A 23704-nucleotide genomic window follows, 5' to 3' on the forward strand; every position below is an offset into this window, starting at 1 on the left:
GTGGAAAAGGAGTTTGTTCTGTTCCCTGAGTGCTTACCAATATTCCTGAGTTAGGTGGATTTGTAGTCAAAGTTTTCCAGTGAGACTGCATGCTGGGTTCAGATAAATCCTCTCTAGGGGATAGCCAGTTGAATTATCTGCAAAATGAATAATCTGAAAAAAAATCTTACTTTCTTCCTTCAGAGAAATACTTGGTAGGATGAAAAAAAGGTTGTCCTCTGCTGTAAACAAGTCAGTACAAGGTGATAAAATATATGTGAAGGACCTACCCTGCTTTTTTGGCAACAGCCAGGAAACTGTTCATTTTTTTGTCTGAATATAGTAACCACTACAGTCTATGGTTAAAAGAAAGAGCTGTCAAGTAGAACCACATCGTGTCATCTGGAGGTAGATATGCCAGGTGTTCCCATGTAAGTGCAGAAGTCTCTGTTGTCTGAACTAAAGAGTGAGACTCTCACTGTGCAGGAGTACCAAGAAAGTCATAAATGTCTGTTTGTGCTCTTACTTTATGCATGTGATACAGGGCCATCCTGTTACTTTAAGCTACATAAATGTGTAGTATGTTTTTGTCCTTTAGTAGAAGTGTGACAACAGGTCTGAAGCTGTAAGAGGCCAGAGGTCAGTACTCAGCTTTGCAAGAGTAACCTTGAACAGTGGGTCTTCTCTGTGATGTGAATGAATGAGAGGTGCTCTCATTATATCCTTTGTCATCTCCCAAGTACAGAAATGTCTGGCTTGTGTGTATGCATTGTGAAGGGTCTAGAGGTATTGCTGCTACGTTAGCACTGTGTGCTGTAAAGGAACTTCTTTTGCTTCAACAAAACTGTGTAAAAGCAATGGTTTTTGCTGTATACGAGCACTTATCTAAGTAAGGGTCAGAGTGTCTTCACTGTAGTCAACCAGTGTTGAAGATACTTTACTGGTGTCCCTCTGCAGCTGTTAGAACTTACAAACTTGTCAGAGAAAACTTCTTGTTTCAGTTATAGGTTATTTATCATCATAATAGCTTCAGGGATGGAGGAGTCTAAGCTTCTGAAAGAAATCTTGTTAAGCTGTAAGTGGTGCAAAATACGCATTATATATAGCCTGGATGGTGTTTTAAGGTGATAGGTCCTAGGCTTGCTACCCATCTGTCCTTTAGCATAATTGCTTGGCAATTTCCTTGTTACAGAGTCAGAGAACTCTGTAGGAGATTAAAATTGCTGGTTTTCAAGAGCCCATGTAAAGCATTGTTGGATGTCAGGCTGTGTTTGTGCTGTATAAAACATAGAAAGTAAATTTCTGTTCAAAAAAATCATGAGCTGGTCATATTTGCTGTATCATAAGTTTGGAAGAGGAAGCATGGTGCAAGTGTGTCACTGAGTGCATGACAATGTGCTTCTCTTGAACTTTTAGTTCTGAGCTTGTTTTTACCCACTACATCCTGAACTGGCTGCTTACAAGTATCATTTCCTTCCCAACCCACATCTTTTCCACTGACTGACATGGCATATTTCCACCCTCTGTCAGAATGATCCAGTTATGATCATCTGACAGTTCTGTAGTGACGCAGTACATCAGCCAGTGCTATCAAAAGTTAAGTGGACACCTCTAGACCAGTAGTTAAAAAACTAGTCTTCAAACTGTGATCGGCATTGAGCAATGTGACAAGTCAGATGGCAACCTGAATTGACAGTGCCAAGAGCTTTTCTTGCACATCACATCAGCTGCTTAGTTCTCTTGCTGTGGGGTTCTCAGCTGCTGTCAAGGGTGAAGAGTAAATCATATTAACCTCGCTCCCCAAAAGTTCCAACTGCCTCTGTCCTGCACAAGAAGAGTAATGAAAAGTAGACACCCTCGTTACCACAAAATTCATGTATTCCTATCTACATTTCAACACCTCCCACACCTTCCTGAGCAACAGAAAACCCAACTGCCCCCTTGCCAGCTGTCAAACTTTTCAGCTTTATCTTGAGAACATCAACACGTAGTTAGTCAATTCAAACATGAAAATGTGTAGTACATTAAAATTTTGAATTTGAGTTGTGTGCAATAGATGGAATAAAATGTAAAGAATAAAAGGCTAGTCTGGCTGGTCTAGGGGAAGAAGGGAAAAAAAGTCAGAATATTTGAGGAAGAGTGCTAGTTATTTTCAAGGTTGCTACTCTGAAATACTGTTTTGTGTGTAGTAGTGTCCCTTGCCCAAGAATTTGGGTTCTGGCAGTTTTTATAGCTGTTGTGCACAGGTCTCCTAAACTGCTATAGAATTTGAAGACTTGGATATATGATGGATATAAATTAAATTATTTACAGCTAATAAACATAATTGTTCTAGCAAAGAGATCATTACTCAGAGGTGATTTTTGCAATGGTGATGCAAGAGAATTTTTTCAGAGAATTAGCTGAACAACAAAAGTAAATAGCAGATTTTAATGTTTTGGTTATGTATGTATTCTGAGAAATGGCTGATTAGTTAGTCCATGGAGGAGAAGTAGTAAATAATAAAGGTCCAAAAGCCTCCAAACTCCAGAAGAAAAATGCACTATATAGATAATTAACTAGCAGACTACGTTGTCAGTCCTTCAAAAACAAAGGAAAATGTGCTGTATCAAAATTCTGAAATGCTTTTGAATGGGCTTTTAAGATACATACCTTACTAACTGTACATTGTATAAATAAAAGTAAGACTACAGATAATGTTCACTTATCCTGTGGTTTGAATAACCAAACCCCAACTGGATTGCTTTTAGAAGAAGGTATTTCCTAACATAAAATTTTGAGTCTGAGGAGGAAAAAAACCCAGGTGCAATAAAACATGCAATTTAGGATGACCTACTTAGTTGCAAATCTATTAAAAGTCTTAGATGAAATGGTAGGAGAACTATCAAAGTTCAGGTAGGAAGGAACGAAGAACATCCTACACAAAAAATCTGTAGCTAGGCATCTAAATCTAGCATGCTTGTAGAAACACACATTTGGATCTTGAAGCATAAAAGCTGTGATGCATAAATGAGACTGGGTTTAGATGAAGGTGCTGATGTAGTAGCAATTTTAAGGCTTGGTGGAAAAAAAGATAAGTAGCATAATGTGTTGTTCCTAGAGTTGCATTTGGAATGGTAGAGCAGGTCCTTATGGTAGAACAGTGATGCTGTGGTAAAGTTCATGGTCAAATGAAGTGAATAAATAAAGCATATTACAGAATTTCTATGTAAAGCCCTAGGGACTGTTGCATGAACCACCAGACAGTTCTGATGATGGTGATTATATAATGATAAAGGAGTTAAAAATCACAATGATAATGACAAGCTTTGTCTCTGTGGAGGAGATAAAATTTGGGGACATGATAGCAAAGACTGTCCTTGGGTGATGTTCAGTAAGGTCTTAAATCAACTAATCTGAGAGCCTGACATAGGATAATTGAAGACCACATTTAGATACCCCCTTGTTTATGCAGAAGAGTACTGGAGACTACTGAAACCATCTGGAGTCTTTCTGAAATTGAATCCCATTCAGAGAATGAAAATAGGAAGATGAACTCTAGAAAGTGAAATGAAATCACAGTAAGGCAGTAAATATGAAGTATTTAGGAGCCATTGGCTAGAGGTGAATGATCCTGTACTTCAGCTAGATGTGTTAGACATCTACAGGAGTGACTGAGCTTGGTAGATAGTCCAGATGTGAAGGCTCACCCCTATACCAGGCTGTTGCAGGAGAACTGTTGTCTGTCCATTAGTGTTCATGGCGGAGGGGATCAAGCAGGCTTCTACATCAGAGCCATTCTTTCCTGGAGATTAGCCTGGAAAGCTGCCTTAAATTGGAATGCCAATACAGAAAGCTTTTGAACAAATCAGTACATTGAATAATAATAAATTGTTAGGACTAAATGGTATTTATGCAGTGGTTCTAAATGAGCTCAAATACAGGGCTCTGGAAATCTTATTTCTGGTGTGATCTGTCTCCTAAATCAGCCTCGGTGCTAGAGTAATGCAGGGTTACAAACATGGCACAACCTTCTGTAAAGGGCTTGGGTTAGGAGCTACAAAACAGTAAGATCATCTTTTGCTCTGTGTAAACCAGTGGCAGCCATGAGAAAGTCAGTCAGTGGACATACAGGGGACATTACCATATTTTGAAGGAGAGCTGCATCGCAGCAAGGATGCCTCTCCAGTCATTTAGAATTCCTTGGACTTCTTGGTGGACATGAGCACTACTCCAATCCATAGAGCACTGGATTTTCAAAAGCTTTAGCCAAGGTTGTGCTGCTTTTGTAACTTAGCTGTCTTCTGGATTTTGAGTGTTTTAGAAACAACAGAGGACAAGAATGTATCATCTCTTCACACTGAAGATATGTCACTGCTGTGGTCACCAAGGGTCTGCTAATCCAGGCAGAGGGGTGAATAATTCCGGAGGGTAACACACAGGTGTTCAGAGTTGAAAAATCTTAAACTGAAGAATTAACTCTGAAAAACAGCAGCATGATCTTGTGATATTTATTAAACAGGTGATAAAGCAGGAGGAAAGCATGGAATCAAATGCAAATCACATGAGGCAAAATAACATCAGCTAAATATATAGGGGGCTGGGTTTGTATTAGCTACTGTTATGTAGGAAAGAGATCCTGTGGACAATTTTTGGAAAACATCAGCTCATTGCCCAGCATCATTCTAGTGGGAATAGAGAAGATTAGGGAGACAAGAAATGGAGAAAATGCCGTAAGACTGTATTATAAAATTACTGACTGTGTGCTCAGTGTACTGTATTGTTCTGGTCATCCAGTTTCAAAAGTACTAAATTAGTGCAGAAACAACACAACAAGGGTCATTTTGAGATGCAAGGGAGTCTGGAAAACAGATGGCCTTGAGGGAACAGAAGAGATGTGCATGGGAGTATGAACGATTTAGAAATAGTAAACTGGGAATGATCTCACTGCTTCTTTCCATTGCACCTTAATTATTGCAATTAATAGGCTGGAGTTTTTGGTTTTTCTCTTTTTTTTTTTTTTTTGACGTTATGTAGTTAAACTGTGGAACTTGTGAAGGGGCTGTAAGTATGAAGAAATTCAGAATAGTGGTAGAATTCATGAAAGATAACTTTAGAAAACCCTAAAATGATAAATTTTGGCAATTGAGAAGATTCACCAGTGAAAAGCTATCGCTATCCTGGGCTCTCTGCTTCTGTGCCGGAGCGCAGGGTGCAGCGATCTTCTAAAAGCATCTCCTTAGCGAAGCCGCTCAGCAGGATCAGCCACACACTCTCACACACATGCACGCAGAAATGCACGGACAGCTTCAGTGATAGGGGTCAGCGGCAAAGAGGCAGGAAGGGTCTTTGCATGGAGTTCCACAGGAACAGTTTATTACTTCTACACTGTGAAGGACTCCAGAGGCAAAGACGAAAACAATGGAAAGCTCAGGTTTAAGTATGGCAGTGGGGCAAGTGCCAGGGACTGATGGAGAAGCTCTGGGGGAGTGGTGAGGGGCAGAGGCCAGTGGGGGGAACCTGGAATGGAGAACTTTCTAGGATATGAAATGTATCATGTAGCAAGGGGGTGGAGGGGCCACGGGCCAACCAGGGAAGCAGAGCTGGGGTAGATTAACAGAACAATGCATCCTGGGAGAAGCCTTTCTGGTCACCCTAACCTGAGGAGGTTCTTTTGGTGCTAGGGACTTGTCCCACCAGCGGACTCTTTATCCCTTGTACCACAGGCTAACCGGCCACCACAAAAAGCTACTTCAAAAACTCTGCTGCTTTTTTTGCAGGGGAGGTAAGGAGGGTGGGGAACATAATTGGCCCTGACATAGACAAGATCCTGAACTAGATGGCTTTTTGGGGTGCTAGTTAGCTGAAGATGGAGCTCTGTGAGTTGGTGTCTGCCAGCAGTTTTCTGCAGTAGTGTTGGATATATAAACTCTCTAGATAAAAGTTGTGGTTTAGTAGCATTTTTTCATGACACAGTATTAACAGCTTGAAACTTTCCACTATTCCTGGTAACTTTACAATTCTGTTTGTTTTGTTTTTGAACAGGAACGAGGATGGTGAGCCCTGCATCTTTAAGAAAATTGCTGGAGTCTTGTAAAGACCTTTCTTTACTCGATGTGTCCTTCTGTTCACAGATTGATAATAGAGTTGTGCTAGAACTGAATGCCAACTTTCCTAATGTGTTCATAAAAAAGAGTTTCACCCAGTGACTCCCTACATATGCTGCTGTGGAACTCGTTTGACAGAGTTGTTTTCCTGTAAATTTGTGCTGATTTTTTAAAGGAGAATATAAATCTGCTGTGAAATAGCGGAAACTATTAATTATCTACACAAATGGGTAAAATACATTTGAATGTATTATGTTTCTTAAAGTTGATATTGTACCTAAGAATTATTTTACTCTGTTAATTGGTGGCACTGCATGTTTTAAATACTAGCCATATGTCTGGCTTTAATGAGAAGCAAATGAATGTCTTCTTAAATGTCCCTTCACAGGGTGTTACACACAGTACACTGTTAATATCCAGGTGAAAGCAGAAGTTCAATATTTAGCAGTAAGGAAAATATGGGTGCTTCCTTTTCATGTGCTCGTGTGTGTGTATATATAAATGTATACATATGTATTTGTATATACATACACAGATATTGTAGCATTCTAGCTTGGCCTACAGCATAAGATTTTATGATCTGGCCTATAATTAGTTATTTGAAAGCCAGTTTAAGTGTGTATAAGAAAGACAGAAAAGGCACTTTGTCTTCTTCAAGTTTTCGCAGTGAGTTGTATCTGTTACATCTTTCTCCCTTCCTTCACCTGAAATAGATGTAGTGGTGTTTTACAGTCCAGCCTAAGCGACACAACAGATAAATGCAAGAACCCGGACCACCTGAACTTGGAGCAGAAATGAAAGATAGAATTAACAGCTGCTTCTTGGTATTGAGATACAAAATTTAAGCCAGGTACTTAATGTTGTAACTGGTAATGTGTAGAAAACTCTGGAATAGTTTTCTTTTTTGAATTTTTGTCATGGTCAAGACTTGATTTGTGATACATCTGGATGCAGAGTACCATGAAAAGTAGAACTTAGGGTAATGCATTAGCAACTGTCCCTTTCACTGGCATCAAATCTACTGTCAGGTGTAAAAAAAAGCATCTTTGTTCAGTAAAACAGCAATGAAAATATAACGGGCTTGAAACAAGGGCAATATGATTTGATGATTTTATGATCACTAAACCTTAGTACTGGATTTGTTTTGTTTGGAGTTTTTGTTTTGTTTTTCCAAGAGGAGATTAGCTCAAGGTACTATTGCACTTTCTCTTTAAGACTGCTTAGCCTCTGGAGAAAGTAAACTCTGTTGGTGGACAATTTCTGGAAGTTTCTTCCTTTAGCACTTTCTTGGATGAAGCATTTCTCTTTTTTTTTTTCCCCCTCAAATACCACTGCTAGAGTATGTTGCTATGTATAGCTTTGGTTTAGAATTTTACCTTTTTAACCATTGTTGATGAATATGGACCATAAAATATAGGCTGTCATTTGATACTGGTTCTGTTATTCCTGTACTGATGGCACTTATTACCTACTGGGATGAGAAGAAAAAGACTTTGTCTGCAAGAAGTACAGTGTTGTTCTGAAGATCAGTGACAAAGAACACTTCAGTTCATGCAGTAAATAACGAACTGCTACTAGAGGACTGCTGCAAATCGTTAAAAATCTGACAATCTCTGTGACTCCTGAATGACTGCTTTGAACTTTTTGTGCTGGTGCCAATACTTTATAAACCATGTCACGAAACAGCTACAAAACATTTACCGGATTTTATTGAAAGACCCAGTTCTTCAGATTTTTAAAATTTGTTGAATCTCTGGGGAATTCCAGATCCAAAGAAGGGCATGCACAGTTGGCTTTTTGATTTTTTCCTCCACACAGATGGCACTATGGGATTTCCAACTAGATTATGCCATTCCATTTTTTTCTTAAGAAATCTGGGCATTGTCAGAGAACTTAAGATTGATTTACTTTTTTTTTCCACACTGAAAGATGTCAGCTTTGGTATGATTCTCTGTGAGACCTCATGTCTCTCAATCAGTTTGGGGTTTGTTTATTTTTCTGGGAACTTCTAACTTTTTTAGTCTATATTTTTCATTGTAATTGAGTATTAAACATTATTATTCTAGTTACAGGAGAACACAGGTTCAGATAATGGCAGTTTACAAAGAACAGAATTTCAAAACAAATGTTTTTGTTGTAAAATTTCACTTCTCAGGGGTTGTTCTGTGTTTATGTCCTTTTTTTTCTGTAGAGATCCTTTGTGTTTGTTTTTCACTGTAAATAGAATGGGATGTGGATGAAGTGATAGCCATTGTGCCTTCAAACTGGTAAACTTGGTAGATAATAGAGTTTAACTTCTCATCAGTGAATCAAATGAGTGTTTTTGTAATCATGTACATGTAATGAATTTCATTCTCTGTTGCTTTTTAGGTAGTGTAAAGAAGGTTTAAATTGAAATTTTTTCGTACTGAATGTTTTTTCTTTCTTATATTGCATCTTCTGTTTGAAATTGGTTTTTTCAGGAATTCTCTTGTTGTTATTTGGAAGATAAATTGAAGTTGACTTTTTATTTGGATTGTTTAAAACGTAGCTATTGCCAATATATAATTAACTCAAAGAGCTGAGAAATGATTGAGAATGGCTTCCATCTGTAGTTGTAGACTTCAACTTTCAGTCAGAGAAGTAAGAAGCTCTTTTAGCTATGGCCTTATAAGTCCAAGAAGTCTTCCAGCAAAATGAATTTAGACCAGACTTGACATTTGTAATACGTGTAGGATAAAGAAAACAACCTGCTTTTAGACCTTCCTTATACATCACAAAGAAACAAGAGTAGGTCGCTGTCTCTTTAGCTCCACTATCTTTTACTTAAGTGTGTCTATTTATACATATGTATGCATAAATTATATATATACACACATATCTTCATGTGTATGTATGAATCTTTTTGGATGTGTGTACAAACTTAAATGTGTACGAATCTTTAAGTTTTTCATGTAGGAATTACTTTTGTGAAGTGAGTGTAATAGCAAAAGATGTTTCATAGCAGTTCTGCTTTCAGCTGTTGCTTTACTGTACCTGGAGCCTGAGTTCCTCTCCAGCCATGCAGCAGGAAAAGCCTGGACAGGAGATGTGCTGGGTTTCCAATGTTGCTTTGCCAAAGTGCCTTTTGGTTTGTCTACTCCTGAAAGGTGTTACAGGGTACGAAGAGCGAATGCCAAGTCCGATAACTACTGTGGATTGTCTCCTTGCAAAGCAGTTGTGTAGAGGGAAACATATTCTAATTTCATGTAATCCAAAATTAATTATGTCAATTCCTCCATTGGAGGAATTTAATTACTCTTGAATTGGGTTGTTATTTTCATCACTAGACTGTCCCTCAGTCATGTTATCTAAATTCTGCTGTTAAGGGTATTCCTTTTTTTAATCCTGTTGTTCGATTATCTGTCTTTCTGAAGCTTTGTAAAATATGTGCTTTGGCAACAAATGTTAAAAACCCATGGCTAACGTGTCCACAAAAAGAGGTTTGCTCCAAACTGCTCCTGTTTGTAAACTAAAGGGGGACTTCCATACCCTCTTGTATGAAATTGATCTGGGATGGCCTATAGGTAAAGATATAGTTCCTTGGGTAGTTTTAAAAACTAGTATGATAACTTTACCATTTAAAGCATCTTCTCAACTCTTCGAGGCTTTAATTCAGTAGTGTACTTACTTGTATTCGTAATTTTGAGCTGTCTGGCTACATAGCTCTATGGAAATGGATGGGGTTTCTGCTCTTTAAATGATATACCTGATTAAGTCCATTAGTGAGCACGACTTATATAGAACAGTTTTGCATAGGAGTTTGGACCTTATAATCCCCCATGTACTTGGAGGTTCAAGTTTCACACAAAAACGCCCAAACAAACAACAAAACCTACCAAACCCCTTGTATTTCCTTAGAGCTCTTATGCTAAGTTTTCCGGATACAAGATGTGCAGTAATCGTGGTACACAATGAGTAGAATTCATCTCACTGAATGTTAGTTCTCTGAAAGTTAGACATCTACTTCAAGGGAGGAATCTGGGCACCTCTAGGGAGTTATTAATCTCCTAAGACAGACATTTAAGGAAAGTAGAATGAATCATGTTCTAGAGAACCTCTCTGGAGACTCTGGAAGCTGTGATTTAGCTCAGGTTAGATACAAAACTGAGATTAATTCTATCCAGTGCTGTACTACCTGTCTTGAAAAATAAGACTCAAACAACATCCATCCTTAAACCTTAAACCCCTCCAAATTCCATCAAGAGAGAAGCAAATAAAATAATTCTGAAAACTTGAGAAGTTTTCTTAATGCCAGGATCTGCTTCTGCCCCTTGCCAATGCCTTTGGTATGTAATTTGTTTTATTTTGTTAGTTTGTTTGGTTTTTGGTTTTGGGCTTTTTTGGAAATGCATCCCTTTTCTCTGTTCCAAAATGTTGTGTACCTAACTGGCTGTATGTATAGTTCTGTAAATGCATGAAATGAACAGACAAACGTAATTAATGTATTGCCACTATTTTGATAATTTTTCATATTGCTATAATTAAGACTGAGTAGTTTAACTGCTCTACTTCATCAGAAGTGTCACCCACTGTGCATTTGCAAAAATTGTGTGCTGGGTCCTGGTTCTTACTGTGTGTACTTATTGCATCTTATGGGATATATTTCCCATGTCACATCTGCAGGACTGCTAAATTTACAAAAACTAGATAAAATGTAGCATTTTATTATGAGGACTATGGGAGTGACTTTATCTATATGATTTACATGTTCATTATTGCTCTTTTACAATGATTCTGTAAGTTGTCGCTTTTGAAATTGCTAGGCTAAAAATTCCTGGTTTAATGCATCTGCACATGCTGTGTCAGATGCAGTCAACATTTTTTCCCAGATGAATGCATTAGTCCTTCACTGAGATGATGATTTCTGTGATTTTTAGATTTCTGACTTGATAATGAAATGCAAGAAGGTGCTCTTTGTTAAATGTTACCAAGCACAGGACAAGTTGTGGTAACTGACATTTGGAAGGGCTGAGAAATGAATGTTGCATGTTACAGATCCTCATGAGCTTCAGAGAAGGGCATCAGCAGGAGGAGTCTCTTTAAGAAGATTCAGCCTCTGTAATAGGAGGCAGTGGTGAGATTTTCCTTTTCAGCTAATGGAGTAAATACTGTTACTTTTGTTTGAGTTACATAGCTCTGGTTTCTCCTTGTCTTGTTTTCATTTAAGGTTGGTAAATGGTGCAGTTAGGACAGACGTCCTAAATTGAAGGGGATCCATTGTGAGGAATGAAATTTTGCTCTTGCGTGTTTTGTTCACCTTTTCTAAAAATAAAAAGAATAAAAATACCTTCAACTATTTGAAAATGCATTTTTCCTTGGATTCTGAAGAAATGCAAATGTCAAGAAGGTTGAGAACAGTAAAAAAGGGGTACTTATCCAGCTTTATCTGGAAACTCATAGAAGGGTAGCCAGAGCTACTTATAGATGTGAGGAAAGTAAGTGCCTTGCTCTAGATCAGCTGTTATCTTTCCCAGAAACATAGCTTTCCACATACTATCACATGCTCATACTTCTAAATCAAGAGTTACCATTTAGATGCTCTTAATACTGACCTTTTGCACACGTTTGTGCAGTAAGTCATGACGTCTCTTTGTTTCATTTTTATCAACTACATAAAAATATTTTTTCTTTGCCTACCACTGTGAAGCCATGTTTTTTGTTATTTAATGTAACTATTTCATGCATGTACACACAGGTGCATGTAAGACTTAATTGCTCAGGTCTTTTGCAAGTGGTCCTTTTCTGAGGACAAATAAACTGCAGTTTGGGAGTAAAAATGGTAAAGTTTCTGGAGAAGGTTCAAGGGAAGTGTAACTGATGTATAGGAATATCTGATGGATATAAGAATGAAGTAGAGGGAGCCAAATTCTCAGTGATGCCCATGGTCAGGACAAGAGGCAGTGGGCACAAACTGAAGCACACAAGGATGACACATTTTATGGCACAGGTTGCCTGCAGAGCTTGTGGAGTCTCCATGCTTGGAGATACTCATCGTCCTGGGCAACTGACTGGGTGGCCCTGCTTGAGCAGGTGGAGGCTGGACCAAATGACCTCCAGAGGTCCCTTTCCAAACTCATCCATTCTTTGTTCTATGATCCGAGATATGCCTGTGGTTGGTTTCTTTGCTTCAGTGTACTGATTGCTGAAGAAGGTAGGGAGAGGGGAAGGAAAGAATACCTATCATAATGAACTTGTGGTGTTGAGAACAGACGTAAGAATCTTGGACATTTCCTTTTTTTGTTATTTTAGAAGTAACATTTCTCTCAGTTAGCAGTGCAACTTACTGAAATAAAATTTTGGTAACGTTTTCAATGCAGTTTTGTAACATGCAAAACACACAATTGGTTTATGGGAGTATGGTTGTCACTCCAAAGTCTGAAAGCTACACCAACGACTAAGAAAAGTAACGCTGTTCTTGGGCACTGGCAATAGTTTCTGATTAGAAACTGAGTTGTCTGTAATACACTAGGAACAGTTTAGTTGGTGTATCTTTAGTATTGGCTTACATAGACCTTACGCTGAATCGAGATTGCCATGGTGTAGGTGCCAGTTATTCCTGCTTACTCTGTTGGAAGCTGAGTACAGGAGTTACCTGTTCATAGTGTCAAACACAAACATTTGAATTCAGGTGAAAAAGAGGACCAAGTTTACAAAACACTGAGATGTCTGAGTGTTTTAGGGAGATACCATGTATAATTGTGGTGAATTCCCATCTTTTGTATATTTACTATTTTACCATTGTCAAGAGTTGTCTGCTCACCATCAGAAGATGGATTCCCTTTTATCAGACCTTGGTTTCTCTAGATTTTTCTTTAGGGCAGTGCCACAGATTTCTGCACATACCCACTGTTCTGAAACGAACAGAAATGAATTTAAAATAGCTGGTTTGGTTGTAATTTGGAAACTAATGGCTAGCCTGTACTTGAAGTTACTTTGGAATAGTTACTGAAAATAAACTGAAATAACCAGGAATTGATGTGTTTACAGGGAGACCTTGCACTTTCTGATTTAACTTTGGCATACAGACAGTTATAGCTGCCCTTCAGCTGTCACAGTGAAGTCTATGTGATGGTGATCTTTCTGGATCTTGTTAGTGAACATAAAGCCACTGCATCTCTTCAGCATCTTTGTGGCATTTTGCGTTCATGTCCTTGCCAGGCAGATGGTGGAATTGGGGGTTGTGGAGATTGGCCTGATCTCTGCAAGTGAGGTGTGTGAATTGCCTGGGGAAATTTCCTGATCACATTTGTTCATATGTGCAGAGGAGAGGGAAGGGCATCTCCAGACTTTCACATTTAAATACCTAAACCCAGCACCTGGATTAATTTAAACATAGTAGGTCTCTCCCTGCCCCCCATCACATAACCAGCAACAAAATACTTGCATTGTATTTATTATTTAATACTATGCTCCATTTTCTGCCACAACAATAGGAGTTTGAGTAATGTAACAAGAAACTCCTACTGTGTTACCTTTTAAAGAAACTAATTTCTATAAAGGTGGAAGAGCAGGAATAGAGGGAATAGTTCCAGACACTATCTGTAAATATCTGTGCTGTGCATGCTATGCCTGTAAGCACCAGAAGCAAGTTATGCCTTTTTGTAATAACAAGTTGAGAAGGACAAAAGGGATAATTGCCTCTAAGCACATTTTCTGTAGCTGGAGGATATTTATATCATTGAATTTTAAATCTCTAGAGTAGATACTAAAGTTAGGAAACTAGCCTCCTAAGGTCCTGTCACTGGGTAGATAGGTTCTTCTAGAGGGTAATTCAGATCAGATTAGTCTTAAATTGAGGTCTTGAATTGACCTTTGGAAAAGCAGAGGTCTGTGTAGACCAAATAAAATTTCTGTTGGAAGCTAGCACGAGTGGATTCAGAATAAGAGGTTGCTTACCCCTCAGTGCTCTCTATTAGTCCCCTAGCTTCACTTGCTTCCACCAAAGGCCACCACTTGCTTGGTCTGTTAGTTGAACTGGATTTGATTGTTTCCTACAAAATATCTTGGTTAAAACTAGAAAATTATGTTTTCGAGTGGTTGTCCTTTTGGTTGTTTGGGGTTTTTTTTACCCTCCCAGTTTGGCTATTAAAGCCAGCAGAAGGAAGGGGGCATTTAGCTTCAATTAAAAAAAAAACAAACAAGCAGCAGGTGGGAGCATGTTGGTTGTGCAAATGTTTTAATTCGAATTCACATAAATGAGGATAGCCACTCTAGATTGTGATCCAAAGCTTCTTAATTTTTATATAGTTCATCTCAGTACTGTGCCACAAAAATATCCAAAGTGAGGTTGTTTATTTGCACCTCATGATGGTGGCTCAAGCCCTAAAGTATAAAATGTTACTGTGAACATATGAGAACATTCAGGTCCTAACTGGCTTCAATAAATTCAACAGAGATCCTTCCTTCCAAACAGATGTTGGAAGGTTTAGATTAGAAAGGTTAATAAGAGCGTATTTAAAGTATGGTGAAGGCAGTGGTTAGCCGAACCAAGCTGGAGGGAGGGGCAGCAGTTCTTGGATGTGTTTTTCAGAACTGTTTTCCTGATGTTAAGCTACACTGGCCCACGAAGCTAATATCCACTCCTTTGCACCACTGCAGTCCTAAATATAGTCAGTATTCCAAGAGCTCTTTCTGTATGTGCAGTCTTAGATCCCAAATCTGTTTTCTGTGTTCCTATTCAGCAATTAGCCCTACTTTTACTTTTGTGCTCCTCTTAATATACTAGCAGTGTTTATCTTAACATCTGTATATTTGTTTTTAATATTCCTCTCTGAGACTCATGCTTTCCTTTTACACTTAGGCAAGTACTTGATTACATTTCAAAACAAGGTTTTTCCCCTGATCTGTGTTCTGCTTGACTGAGAGTAAGTGGAAGATAATGTTATTGGTGTATTCCTTCTGTTCTGATTTGGCTACCGTATTTTCTTTCTGTGTGTAAACCCAAAGGTGTCTGCATTTGCAGACACAGCTCAGGCATGGATACCTGGCTCCTCCTCATTTGAATACCTTTGACTTGTGCTTTTGGGGTATGAGGTCGGGGTTTACTTGAACACACACGTACACAAAAAACAGAGATGTTAGCCCTGTATTCACGAAGGATTTCATTTATTACGGAGAACTTATCTAATGCCTTATGTTGCTAATTCAAAGGTAAATTCTTCTTATCTTTAAAATTTAACCAATGATTTCTATTTAGCAAATTAAGCTTGTTTTCTTCTGCTGTGTTGGAGCATTTAAAATGTCATAATACTGTGTTGTGCAGTTTACTCCATTACTACCAGTGTAAAGAAGTTTAAATTAATGTTCTCCCTGAGTTGTCAGTGTCTGCTAATTCAGAGATGACAGAAATGTGTTAGAATATATTCAACCTGTAATATTTATCTTGCTTTGCATTTAATTTGTTTCCCTTTGACTCTGTTGCAAAATGCCAAGTGTACATAAAATAATGAATAAATAAAAAATAAATTATTTGTCTACATTCATTGACCTTTTGTGCATTCCTTTTAGAAAACAATGAAATACAACACAATATGATGCATTCTGAGGAACATTTTGGTAATATTTTTATCACTGTTCATTTTGAAATAAGATACCCTGGAAGGTTTTGGATATAAATTTGTAAGCTAGCTTTTTAAAAAAATTATTATTATTAGAAAAGTGTATTATTGTTTAATGGTTAGCTTCCTCTAGTCCTATGAAAGCACACGGAACTAGGTGTGTTACACAAAATAGATGCTTCACTGCCTGAAACATTTTGTGGTACAGAGCAAGAGACAACAGATGTATGTAGACAGATGGGATATAAAGCAGAATATGGAGATTACAATGTACCAAGAGAGACCTCCAAGAAAAATATAATTGTTGAATTTCTTTCAGGAATAATTTCCTACTCTAGCACAAATTATGTTACCATAAGGTATTTCTTAATCCCTTTAATTATGTACGTACTGGTACAGTTGCTTTTAAATGTGGAACTTAAGTAACATGATAAACTCTGAATTTAGCAAAAATGTTAAGAGTTCTGCAGCTTTGAAAATGGGCACCAGAAGGGGACAGGTGATCAGCTGGACTGTACTTGTCAAGAACAACCCAAATGTTGAATTTAAAATGAGCAACTGCTTTGCTAGAATTTGTCCTCCTTTTAATGAATTATTTAAAGTGGTTTTGTGTGTTCCAAAGTTGATGTTGGTTTAATCAGTGCCCATTTTCTTCTAGACAAATTTTTCGAGTGTTAGGTTCTCCTGATAGTGTTAATTGTTCAAGGCAATTAACTAAACCAGATACAGAGCTTTGAGTTTTCTAACATCTCTAAAGAAACTCTTAATAAGACTTTTAATCTCCAGCACCTCCTAAAGGGTTCAGCTTTTGTATCACAGCTTTGCCTCAGGCCAGTATAATTTCAAATGTGTAAAAACTGTCTCCTAGCATCAACTTAGAGCTGCTGGTGCTTCCAGTTATCCAGAAGTGTAAGAACAAGACTGGACCTGGGTTCTGTGCATTTGGACAAAACACAGCTGACTTTTGACACCTGCTGAGTACAGTTTCAGACATCATTTCTGATGGCCCTGTTTCTGCTGATACCTGTTTCACAGTATTGAAAATTCACACCAAAAAATCTGAGATGTGTCAGGTGTCTGTCTTCCTCTGTGTGGCACTTCTGGTAATGCAAACAGTTTCAAAACCCACATAGATAAAGCCAGATTTCAAAATATTTCAGGATTTGCAGACTTTAATGCCTGAGAGCCTGTAATACACTTCATTACATTATTATTTGGCAGATGTGCATTATTTGGGCAATTGAAAGGGGTTATGTGTTCTCCATAACCATACTTTAACCTGCTCTGTGTCCAGACAGGTGAAGGAGAGCTTAGTGTTCTGTGAAAACATTAAAAAATGCAAACTTGTCTCTGTTACTTTGCAATGCAATTGGCAATCTTGATTGAAATTTAAACAGAATGCTGCAGATCTGATACCATGCATGCTGCAGTTTTTTATTCACTGGTAAAATCAAATGTCATTATATACAATGTAGGCATTTATTATTACAAACAGATTTTAACATAATGCTTTCCCTCACAGTTTTTTAGAGCTAGAAATAAAAATGCCCTGATGCCGTGACCAGGCAGTTTTGTACTGACAAATATCTTCAGAAGTTAAAGTAAATGCAGCAGCATTTTTGTAGCAAGGTCATGCCCGCCCCTCTGGATGCAAATGCACAAACAATTTCAGTTCAAACTTCAGGCCAAGAGGTCTCTAAATGCAGTTGGAACCCCGTGATGCAGTCTGCATAGTTTCTTTGTGAAAAGGATGAATCATGCTTAGATGTAGCCTTGTTAACTGGCTACAAGCTCAGGGCTCAAGGTGCACCACAGGCAAAATATTAAAAAAAAAAAAAAAAAAGAAATTAAATAGTCTCTATTTAAGATCTATACTGATTGTGACAGAAAGATGTGACTGGCAGTCTACTTAGGTTATCTTTTCTAGTACCAGTATCTAATAATAAATGTTAACATTACTGTAGCACAGAAGGCCTATCATAGAAGAATCTGGAGGAAAATTACTGTGTTTGGGATAAACTTCAGAGAACTTACTGTGTGGTGTCTCTGTTTAGAGAATTCTTCATTGTGCTTTTGCCGTTGCTTCTGTCTAGTAATTGCAAAGGGTTTGTCTGCAAAATTATCTGGTTCATTGAAGGTGATGATACGCTATTTTCAACACATCTTTTTTTTTCCGTATCATTCATTGATAGACATGATAGGATGATTTGCAGGAATTTTCATTCCCCCAGCAGATATCTTTTCTAGAACCACTACATAGTGCTGAATGTAAGATGCTCCTCTTTTTTAAGTGATTGTGGAAGGGAAAAGAAATGGTGGGACACAGCCTTCAGGTGCCCTGGATTATGTTTTTATCAGTGCTGTGGCTGCTGCTTGACCTGGGGAAGAGTTTTTAAGAAGTTCTGATTCACTTTTCATTTGTGTGTCACCGGGTAGTATTTACTGTATCTGTTACTAATGAGACTCCTGGAGAACTTAAATGTTATGCAAGAATAAATCACTATCTTTGAATTGGCTAAGCGAAAGGACTTGTAAGATCAAAATACTGTGGGCACTGATCAAACTGAGAGATCTACAATGCTGCTCTGATTTTTTTATATAGATCCTTTTAAATAATTCAGTCTTTTCAGAGAATTATGGCAGCTTTCAAGTAAAAATATTGATCCGTGGGCATTCTGCTGCTCTCCAAAAGGTGCAGAGGCTTTCACGTCTGTGTCTCCTCTGCCCAAAGTGGCAGATCTTCGTAAAGGAGGTACAGATTAAGGATCTCCAGCTAAAGATTGAGTGCTGTCTGTCACCTGCTAGGAAGAAGTCAGTTGTGGGGGTGTGGGGTTACAACCCCTCTTTTTGCCTTTTTGTAAATATACAGTCCTTAGGCAGTTTTTACACCTTTCAGTTCCCTTAAATATTTAGGAGACTAAGTGAACGCAGACACTCTCCTCTCTCTTTGCAAGGAAGTACATGTACTGTCTTGCTCCCTAGCATATCTTTTTCCTCAGAACAGCACTGTCTCCTTATAAAAAACACTTTTCCCCTGGAGTCTCCTGAGATAATGAGCTTAAATTTGGAAGAGTGAAGGAGTTCTAGCTTCTTGCATCTTTCTATCTGCTACTGAACCCTTTATTGTGGCTCTGTTCACACACAATAGCAGGATCTGTCCAGAGAAGGCAGAGGCTGTTCCCTCTGGCTGAGAAATAGCAGTGCTGTATCTTGTCTTAAAACAGATATGAGAAAATGGCCCATATTCCCTTGGGATGCTCTTCTGTATTGGGTAACAGGTTGGAATTGTAACATTTCAATGAGGCTGTTACTCGTGTTTTACAACACTCACAGCTGCTGCAGCTGCTGCCTCTAAGGACTCCTGCTAACTCCACAGTGTGTCCTTCTTACCCCAGACTCTCTGGTCACTGCTGAATTTTACCTTAACTAGAAGTCACTCAGCACATATAAATGACGGGGCTTTCCCCTGCCTGTAACAGCCTGTGGCCATGTAGGCTGCGTGTTTAGGAGTAGCAGGAGCCTACTGCAGCTAGCCTGATTTCCTCTGGTGAGAGGTCCAAGTCTGGCAGTAGAGCAGTGCTAGAATGTGGGAAGCCTTGGATTCAGGCCAAGGGGAATTAACTGAAGTTCAGCTGAGGCTTAGCCACCGGGTTATGCGTGTGTTCTTGGGGTGAGCCCCCTTCTGCCCTTTCACTAGAGATGTAGACGCAGGAGGGCAAGAGTCACGGTGCCGAGCCAGGCAGGGGAGAGGGAGATTGATTTCAGCCTTGTGGGTAGAGCCTGTGGGAAGTGAAGGGGAGGGAAATCTAACCTATAGGTACAAAACTTCATGCAGCCTGGCCACTACTGTCGTTGGGCCTGTATTTCTGCATGGTCAGCTGGAGAGGCTGAATGGACTGAAGGCCTCTCCGCAGGTCCTCCGAAACACTCACCTCTCTTGGCTAGCTGCACAAGGCATGCGGGCACGCTGGGTTGGCTGTCCCCTTTCTTGCACAATTCAAAGGGCCAGACTTGCATGATTAAATGAGGCACTGCTTTAAGCTAAAGGCCTCGATTGCACCCAAAATTAAAAACCTCTGGTTTGGGATATGATTTATATACTGAGCATGTATGCAAAATTAGTATGCAAAAGGCCAATGCTCTCCAGCTCCTCAGACCTATTAGCAAATAAATCAATCCTTACTTATCAGCTGGTTTAGGAAGGGTCCCTGGAACAAAGCCATCTTTTCCCTTAAGACGCTGAACCTTTCTTACAGCTTTTTGCCTACTGTGAACAGAGCTATCTCCACAGGTAGGACGGACACAGGCTTGGTCTGTAGTTGAAGACGTAGCCATGGCTTACCTTTCCAAGTCCTGCTGTACCACAGCATCTCATTTCTGTTATCTGAACAAGTCCAGCATTGATGTTCAGCTGGAAAACAGATTATTTTCTCCCATGTCTGCTTAGTGTTACAGTATTGGCTGCCTGTAGCGTGATTAGCTCTGTGCAGAATGCTTATTTCTTTCTAAAACTTAATCTGTCTTGGGTGTTTTGTTTTATTTTGTTTCAGCTCAATTTTCTTGTTGAGTTAACAAGAGACTCTGAGATCGTGATATGTCACGTATCAGTTTTCAGTGCAATGAAGTCTGCTGTAGCAGAATGTCTGAATGTCTTGGGTTCTTGATATTCACAATATTTTAACATTTTCAGCACCTACATACACAGCATGGCAAGTGGTAGTTACAAACCGGCAGCACTGAAATAAACACAAGATGTAAACCTGTGTGGTCGTACCAGCCCGTGCTGCTGCAGGGTCTGGGCCCATACAGATCCGAACTCCTGACAGCTCTCAGATGGCCTGGGGAGGCTGTCGTGAGCTTGGGTGTAAAAAGAGAGCACCCAGCCAGCATCCAAAAGGCTCTGTGAGAGACCAGGGCTGTCCCCGGATCTCTGTTTTTGGGAAATGGGGGGTTCTTCCACTGGAAGAGAGTTTTGGGGTTGTTGAGGTTTTTTTGGAGGTGTTTGGTGACACCGGTCTGGCATGTGGGGTGGTTTGGCTTCAGCAAGAACAGAAGCCATTTGGTGAAATGGAGGGATTTGAGCCTATTGCTTTCCCAGAAAAAAAGGAGCCCTGTGGGAAGGCGCTGGCAGAGGTGTGTTCAGGGCCCCGGGACCTGTCCCACTCCCGCTGCCCCGGCTGTGCCCTCGCTTGCCGGGGGATGTGCGGCGGGCGGGAACAGCTCCCGGCGGCTGCGGGATGCCTGGCGCTGGGCTCGCACCTCCCTGCAAGCTTGAGGGCAGGAGCAGGAGCAACACCCCGCCCACGCAGCGTGGTCAGGACAGACGAGCCCCACAGGTGTCCCCCTCCATGGGACCACGCGGGTCTGCTTCTGTGCCACGGAGAAGTGACAGCGATTTTTCCTGCTATCCAACGCGCAGGAAGAGGGATTGCCAGTCTGAGGGACTGCACAACTCCCCAGCGGGAGGAGGGGAGGCAAATAGCATCTTCTCCCAGTTGTCGGGGGCTTGCAAATAAACCATGGGTGGTGGTTTTTTATTGGGTTTTTTTTTTAATCCCATCCAGACGACAGGACAAGAAACACTTTTAACGTGAGATTTAGATGTTGCTGTGTGTATATTTAAGAAAAAAAGAATCCCAAAATAAAAAAAAAACCACCAAAAAACTCAAACAAACCAAAACCAAACCACCAAAAAACAGAAACAAAACAAAAAAAAAGAAAGGGAAGACAACGAGCGTACTCACGACTTTGTCATCCCCCGCCCAGAGGCACCACGGGCTCCAGCGACCTTTCCGACGGATGTCCCTGAGGCCAGCCCCGTCGTCCTTGTGCGCAAGGAGAGCGAGGGGGCTGGGATCGGGGAGGGGGATGCGGGATGCTGCCCTGCCCTTCCCGGGGGAGCCCCCGCGGCGGCGGCGGCGGCCACTGGGGGGCGCCCGCACTCCACGCGCGGCCCCGGCCCCGCTCCCGGCCCCGCTCCCGGCCCCAATCCCGGCCCCAATCCCGGCCCCAATCCCGGCCCCAGTCCCGCTCCCGGCCACAATCCCGCTCCCGGCCCCAATCCCGGCCCCGGGCCCGTGGCGCCTTCCTCGGATCGCAGCCCTGCCAGTGCTGAGCCCGGTCCACGGAGAGGGGCGAGACCATGCTCCGCGGGAAGGAGAAACAGGACCCCCACCTACAAACACCCCCCAAAGCCCAGCGCTGCCTGTCCCCCGCCAACGTCGACCCTGGGGGAAAGTCGGTCCCCAGCCACACCAGCGGCGGAGTCGTTTGTCAGAGGCAGTGGGAAGCCGTCTCACCCCTTTGTGCATCTTGCGGGATTTCTCCTCGCACAGGCAATTGGCAAAGGTTAGGAAGGCGTCTCTAGATCCCCTATAATCCCAGTTTAAATATTAAAAGTATAAGCAGCCTAGGCCCAGTATTTACCTATGTAACTCTATAGATTTCCCTCCAGACCTGGACTTCTAAGAATTTAAGGGATGGTTTGCGTTTCTTCCTTTTTTTTTTTTTTCCCTTCTTTATTTTTCCCCCATCCCTTCGTATTTATTTAACAAACTAACGTGAAGAGGAAGGGGGAAACGCCAACAAAATAGCAGCATTTTTATAACCGAGAAATAGCCAGTCTCCCTGTCTGTAACGTGAAAGGAAGGCGAGATTCCATCCTCGCCTCCCGCTTTGTCACCGTCTGGGTTTAAGTGGCCGCCACATCAACACAAAAGGCCAACACACACACACACACATTCCAAAACTCGACACGAAACCTCAACTGGCTCAAAAGCGAAGATGGGTATTTTGATAACGAAATAACCTTCCTGTTCAGGTGGGGTCTGGGTTCCGCTCTGTACCCCCACCGTGCTTCAAGCACCAACCGCCAAGGAAAAGGGGGGAAAAATCCCTCAAGAAAGTGTTTAAGATAAAACTAAGTCTCAAACGGGATTAAGGTTTTAATTACAATTCCCTATCGAAGTAACATGTTTGATGAACTGATCCTATCAATTAATAGTAACCTTAATTTAAAACTTATCAAATAGCTTTGCGTGAAGTATATGTCAGACTCTATTTTTTTCTCTTTTTAAGTAAAAAAATTATAAAGGTTAATGCTACAACAACAAAGTACTAAAGCACTAGCAGAAGAAATTGTAAAGAAGAAACGTGCTGCTTTGGCTAGAAATAATTACTTGTGAACGCTTTGGGGGTGTTCTATCTGGTGTGGGGGGAGTATAATAAAATTGAAGTTCTTTTAAAAAGGGAAAATAGATGGATGTTTCTACCCGCCAACGATATCATTTCATAATAATTTTGGCCCACGCTGTATTAAAGAGAAAAACAAGGTAATTGGAACATGCATCAACAGTTTTCCATGAAATAAGAGTTAAAAGAAGTAATAGAACTAATCACTGTCTCCTCAAATCAAGTAGAAAACATTTCAATGCACTAATTAGAGTAATTAGAATAATAAGACTGCCTATATGTGGTAAGACAATGTGTACAAACAACTTTATTTAATGTATACTGGTAATCAGCGATGCGTGCGTGCTTGAATGCTTACTGCAATAAAATTCACCCCCGTCCGCCCAAACAATCAAATACAAATTAGTTTAATGATTGTGCCTGCTTGAACGTCTTAGAAATCCACAGGCAGAGGGAAATAAATAGCACCATCCTTGTTTGTACGTCTCCCCTACTGACCAAGGAGCTGATGCCTCCATGGACTTGGCAATGAATGACTGTAGACATGAATGAATCAAGGAGGGAAAGAGAATTAATGAATGAGTCAGGCTGGCTAAAAACAAGTCCTAACTTTTAGACGAGCGCCTCTTAAGCTCCCGGGACGGGAGGAGACGGGACGGGGAAGAGGAGGGGGAGAGTGGTCTCGTCATCACTTTTACGAGCTACCTCTGCCTGCCAGGATTTACCGTCGTGCAAGGAGGGGGGGAGAAACACCGGCCGCCAGCTTCCTACCGGCCTGCTCTTTTTAATCCTTAAAAATGTCATCTGTGCGGACAGGCCCAGGGACACAGGGAGCGGTACAGCTCAGCCCGGCCGGGCGGGACGGTGCGA

At 40.5% G+C, this 23704-nt stretch overlaps 1 protein-coding gene across 2 annotated transcripts in view; it reads left to right on the forward strand.

The window, feature by feature from the left end:
- FBXL4 (F-box and leucine rich repeat protein 4) overlaps positions 1-14220 on the forward strand; it is a 64540-nt gene extending 50320 nt beyond the window's left edge. For both annotated transcript variants that reach the window (XM_039568098.1, XM_010403671.4), the window contains exon 9: positions 6004-14220. In XM_039568098.1, coding sequence (XP_039424032.1) covers positions 6004-6167 — 164 coding nt within the window. In that variant the 3' untranslated portion in view covers positions 6168-14220. The remainder of the gene's footprint in view (positions 1-6003) is intronic.
- The last annotated feature ends 9484 nt before the right edge of the window (positions 14221-23704 follow it).

Source organism: Corvus cornix, chromosome 3 (genome assembly GCF_000738735.6).
Source record: "Corvus cornix cornix isolate S_Up_H32 chromosome 3, ASM73873v5, whole genome shotgun sequence".
In the NCBI taxonomy this organism is placed as follows: Eukaryota; Metazoa; Chordata; class Aves; order Passeriformes; family Corvidae; genus Corvus; species Corvus cornix.